The 5,431-nt window shown below is 37.1% G+C and overlaps 1 protein-coding gene across 1 annotated transcript; it reads right to left on the reverse strand.

Annotated features, from left to right (window-relative positions):
• Window positions 1-3,433: 3,433 nt before the first annotated feature.
• On the reverse strand, window positions 3,434-4,475 carry LOC126943426 (olfactory receptor 2M3). Its single transcript, XM_050772109.1, has one exon. It carries the CDS (start codon window positions 4,443-4,445, stop codon window positions 3,495-3,497), a length of 951 nt encoding a protein of 316 aa, XP_050628066.1. The 5' UTR covers window positions 4,446-4,475; the 3' UTR covers window positions 3,434-3,494.
• Between the last annotated feature and the right edge of the window lie 956 nt (window positions 4,476-5,431).

The raw sequence follows: 5,431 nt of genomic DNA on the forward strand, positions 1-5,431 counted from the left end.
ATAAAATCAAGATGGAAGCTTAACAAAAAATTTAAACTGAATGAAAAGAGTGACACAACCTATCAAAACCACTGCGATACAGCAAAAGCAGTGCTAAAAGGAAAGTCCACACCATTAAATGTCTACATCAAAAAGTCTGAAAGAGCACAAATAGACAATCTAAGGTCACACCTCACTGAACTGGAGAAACAAAAACAATCCAAACCCAAGCCTGGAAGAAGAGAAGAAATAACGAAGATCAGAGGAAAACTAAATGAAACTGAAACAAAAAAATTCAAAAGATAAATGAAACAAAAAACTGATTCTTTGAGAAGATAAAATAGATAGACAATTAGTAAGATTAACCAACAAAAGAAAATATTTAAATAAGCTCAACTAGAAATGAAACAGGTGGCCGGGCATGGTAACTTGTGCCTGTAATCCCAGCACTTTGGGAGGCCTAGGCTGGGAGATCACGAGGTCAGGCGTTGGAGACCAGCCTGACCAACATGGTCAAACCCGATCTCTACTAAAAATACGAAAATTAGCCGGTCGTGATGGCATGCACCTGTAATCACAGCTACTCAGGAGGCTGAGGCAGGAGAATCTCTTGAACCTGGGATGTGGAGGTTGCAGTGAGCCCAGATTGTGCCACTGCACTCCAACCTGGGCAACAAAGCAAGACTCTGTCTCAAGAAAAAAGAGAAAGAGAGAGAGAGAGAGAGAGAAAGAAGAAAGAAGGAAGAGGGAAGAAGGAGGGAAGGAAGGAAGAAGGAAGGAAGGAAGGAAGGAAGGAAGGAAGGAAGGAAGGAAGGAAGGAAGGAAGGAAGGAAGGAAGGAAAGAAACAGGCAATGAAAAACTCGTACCACAGAAATACAAAAAATTATTCAAGGCCACTATGAACTCTTTTATGCACATAAACTAAAAGACCTAGACGAGATAGATAAATTTCTGAAAATGTATAAAACTCCAGTATTAAATGGGGAAGATATAAAATCTCTGAAGAGACCAAAAATAAGCAGCAAGACTGAAATGGTAATTTAAAAAAATGCCAATGAAAAAAGGCCAGGACAAGACAGATTCACAGTTGAATTCTATCAGACATTCAAAGAAGAATTAGTCAATCCTACCGACACTATTCCAAAAGATAAAGAGGGAATCTTCCGGAAATCTTTGTATGAATCCACTATCACCCTAATACCTAAAGCAGACAAGGACATAAGACAAATAAAACTACAGACCAATATCCCTGATAAACACAGAAGAAAAAGTCGTCAAAAAAAAAAAAAATACTAGCCAACAAAATCCAACAGCATATGAAGAAGATAATCCACCACGTACAAGTGGGTTTCATACTGGAAATGCAGGGATGGTTTAATATATGTAAGTCAATTAATATGATATATCCCACATAAACGGATTTAAAGAGAAAAATCACATCATCATCACAATAGACAAGAAAAAGCATTTGACAAAGTCCAGCATGCCTTTAGGATTAAAATCCTCAGCAAAATCGGTGTAGAAGGGACATACCATAAGATAATCAAAGCCAACTGTGACAAATCCACAGCCAATGATAATCTGAATGGGGAAAAGTTGAAAACATTTCCCCTAAGAAATGTAATAAGATAAGGATGTCCACTCTCACCACTCCTATTCAGTACTTGACCATACTGCCAAAAGCAATCTACAAATTCAATACAATTCCTGTCAAAATGCCACCATCATTCTTCTCAAAACTAGAAGAAACATCCTAAAATTCACATGGAATCCAAATGGAGCCTGCATAGCCAAAGCAAAACTAAACAAAAATAACAAATCTGGAAATATCACATTGCCCAACTTCAGACTGTACTATAAAGCCATAATCATGGAAACAGCATGGTACTGTATAAAAATAGGCATATAACTAATGGAACAGAATAGAGAACCCAGAAATAATGCCAAATACTTACAGCTAACTGGCTTTCCACACAGCAAACAAAAACATAAATGGGGAAAGGAAAACCTACTAAACAAATGGTGCTGGAATAATTGGCAAGCCGCATGTAGGAGAATGAAACTGAATCCTCATCTCTCACTTTATACAAAAATAAACTCAAGGTGGATCAAAGACTTACATCTAAAACCTGAAACCACAAAGATTTTACAATATGTCTTTGGAAACACCCTTCAAGCCATTGGCTTAGGCAAAGACTTCAGGACCAGTAACCCAAAAGAAAATGTAAAAAAAAAAAAAGGGGGGGGGAATAAAAGATAAGACTAAATTAAACTAAAAAACTTCTGCACAGCAAAAGAAATAATCAACAGAATTAACAGACAAACCAGAGAATGGGAGAAAATCTTCACAATCTATACATCTGACAATCAAATAATATCCAGAATCTACAAAGAACTCAAACAAATCAGCAAGAAGAAAACAAACAATCTCATCAAACTGGAATTGGACTAAGGGACTTGAATAGACAATTCTCAACAAGATATACAAATGGCCTATAAGCATATGGAAAAATGTTGAACATCACTAATTATCAGAAAAATGTAAATCAAAACCACAGTGCAATACAATTTCACTCCTGCAAGAATGGCCATAATCAAAAAATCAAACAATAATAGATGTTGGCAAGGATGTGGTGAAAAGGAAAACTTTTTACACTGTTGATCAGATTGTGAACTATTACAACACTAGGAAAAGTAGTGTGAAGGTTCCTTAAACAACTAAAAGTGGATTTGCCATTTGATCCAGCAAAACCATTCAGTATGTACTGAGAAGAAAAGAAGTCATTATACGAAAAAGATACTTACATGTTGTATGTTTATAGCAACACAATTTGCAATTGCAGCAATATGGAAGCAGCCTAAATGCCCATCACTCAATGAATGGATAAATAAAAGTTGGTATGTATGTGTGTGTGTGTATAAAAATATAAATATACACACACACACACACACACACACACCATGGAATACTGCTCAGCCATAAAAAGGAATGAATTAATAGCATTTGCAGCAACCTGGTTGGAATTGGAGACTATTATACAAAGTGAAGTCACTCAGGAATGGAAAAATCAAACATATGTTCTCAATCATATGTGCCAGCTAAGCTATGAGACATCCAGGCATTAAGAATGATACACTGGACTTTGGGGACTTGGAGGAAATGTTGGGGACTGGAGAAGGAAAAAAGACTATATCTTGGGTACAGTGAACACTACTTGGTTGATGGCTGCACAAATATCTCAGAAATCACTACTAAAGAAGTTATTAATTCAACCAAACACTACTTGTTTCCCAAAAAGATAATAAAAAAATTTAATGTCTTTATTTAAAACGACTTACATTGTAGTCACAACTGAATTGAATGTAAAGATATCTAAAATAGTTTATCTGAAATAAATAATATAGGTGCCCATAAATATGTTGAGCAATGCACACAATCAATGATACTTTTAGGACTTAATAGAAAAAGGAGGATATTAAAAAGAATAATTTAGCAGACATCAAAACATAAAGTTTATGAGGTAACTCTCTCTCCAGACTTTCCCTTTCCTAACATCTTCTTGAATGCTCTGGTCACTTCCTTGTTGCGGAGGCTGTAGATGAGGGGATTCAGCATGGGAGTGAGAATGGTGTAGAATACAGACACCATCTTGTCCTTTATTGGGGATCGATCAGATGTGGGGCGTATATACATAAACAAACCTGCTCCATAGTACATTCCCACCACTGTGAGGTGAGAGGAACAGGTAGTAAAAGCTTTGCGATGACCCTCTCCAGATCCCATGTGAATCACAGCCAGAATAACTCGAGCATAGGAAGCAATGATGATTGCAACGGGGAAAACAAGCATTACTATACAGCAGATGAAAAGAACCTTTTCAAATATTGATGTGTCATTGCATGAGAGGATTAGTAGGGAAGGGAACTCACAGAAGAAGTGGGCTATTTCCTGAGACCCACAATAGGAGAAGGAAAATGTAGCTACAACATTGATAATTCCATCGGTGGAGCCCAGGATCCAGGAGAAGGCAGCCATAAGTCCACAAATTTGGGGTCTCATGAAATTGGTGTATCTCAGAGGGTGGCAAATGGCAATATAGCGGTCATAAGCCATAACAGCCAACAGAAAGCATTCAGAGCCAAGCAGTGATGTATAGAAGAAAATTTGTGTGGCACAGCCAGCCATAGATATGAATTTGCTGCCAGACAAGTAGTTGAAGGCCATCTTGGGTACAGTGGTGCAGATGAGCATGAAGTCCATGAGGGACAGTTGGCTGAGGAGGAAGTACATGGGGGTGTGTAACTGAGTGTCCAAGTAGATGAGGAGAACCATGGCAGAGTTTCCCATGAAGGCCACTGAAAAGATGGCCAGGACCAGAAAGAAGAGGAAGGTGTGGGTGGGGCTGTGATTGAAGATTCCCAGGAGGATGAAGTCAGAGTTGAAGGTCTGATTCTCCCATGCCATGATGAATATGCTTTTTACCTAGTACCACAAAACCAGTATATTAATTTGGTAAAACTTTACTCAGTGCCTTATAAATCATGTGATTGTGGTAAATTCTGTAGTTTGTTGATCAATACAGCATGACCAGAAGTAGGAAACTCAAAGATTAAGAATTATAGAATCATAAAGAAATATGTTCTTTCAGCACTGTCTCACTTATAAAATTATGGAGCTTGTCCTAAGTTTTTCTTCTGAGCATCCTTTTTCTCCATTAAAAATTAGAAAAACGATATCTAATATGTAATCGAATTTTTCCAAAAGAATATATCTCCAAAGCTAACAGATTGTTTCTATAACATGAGAAGTCTTTTACAGATAAATTGATAGAGAAATTCAGCTGCAGTCTACATGTGACCAACACAATACTAGAAATGGAGAATAAATTTGTGTCTTTGCTCACATGATGGTAGGCATTTTTACCACAGTGTTAAGAAAATCTGTATATTTACCTATTACTTTATAGTTTAGAGTATTTGATCTATACTTTATAGTAAGTTTTTTATACAGTAAGTGGATAAACTGAAAAGACTTTCAATTGTACAAATCAAAGACCTACGCCCTTTTTTCTATAGCTCAGATTTACAAATTAAATTATATTTCTTCCCCAAAAATACTCAGCATGTGTGCTTGTTTAGAAATACATAAAGGGTATAATTATTTAAGGTGTGGTCATATTGGAGTAGAGTGCACCTCTCTAATCCAATATGACTCATGTTCTGATTAGAAGGTGGCCATGTGAATACTGACACACTGGGGAATACGAGGTGATAGGGAAAGTAGGGATTGGAGTGATGCGTCTACAAAGCAAGAAATGCCAAAAACTGTTATCACAAGAGCTTAGGAGAGAGGAATGGGACACATTCGTCCTCTTAGAGCCCTCAGAAATAACTATCCCTGCTGACATCCATCTTGATTTCAGATTTCAAGCCTCCAGAACTGTGAGGTAA

The sequence above is a fragment of the Macaca thibetana genome, chromosome 1 (genome assembly GCF_024542745.1).
Source record: "Macaca thibetana thibetana isolate TM-01 chromosome 1, ASM2454274v1, whole genome shotgun sequence".
Classification (NCBI taxonomy): Eukaryota; Metazoa; Chordata; class Mammalia; order Primates; family Cercopithecidae; genus Macaca; species Macaca thibetana.

Bases quoted from the DNA above. Each gene is read 5' to 3' on its own strand.
- LOC126943426 (XM_050772109.1), bottom strand. From the start codon at position 4,445: ATGGCATGGGAGAATCAGACCTTCAACTCTGACTTCATCCTCCTGGGA.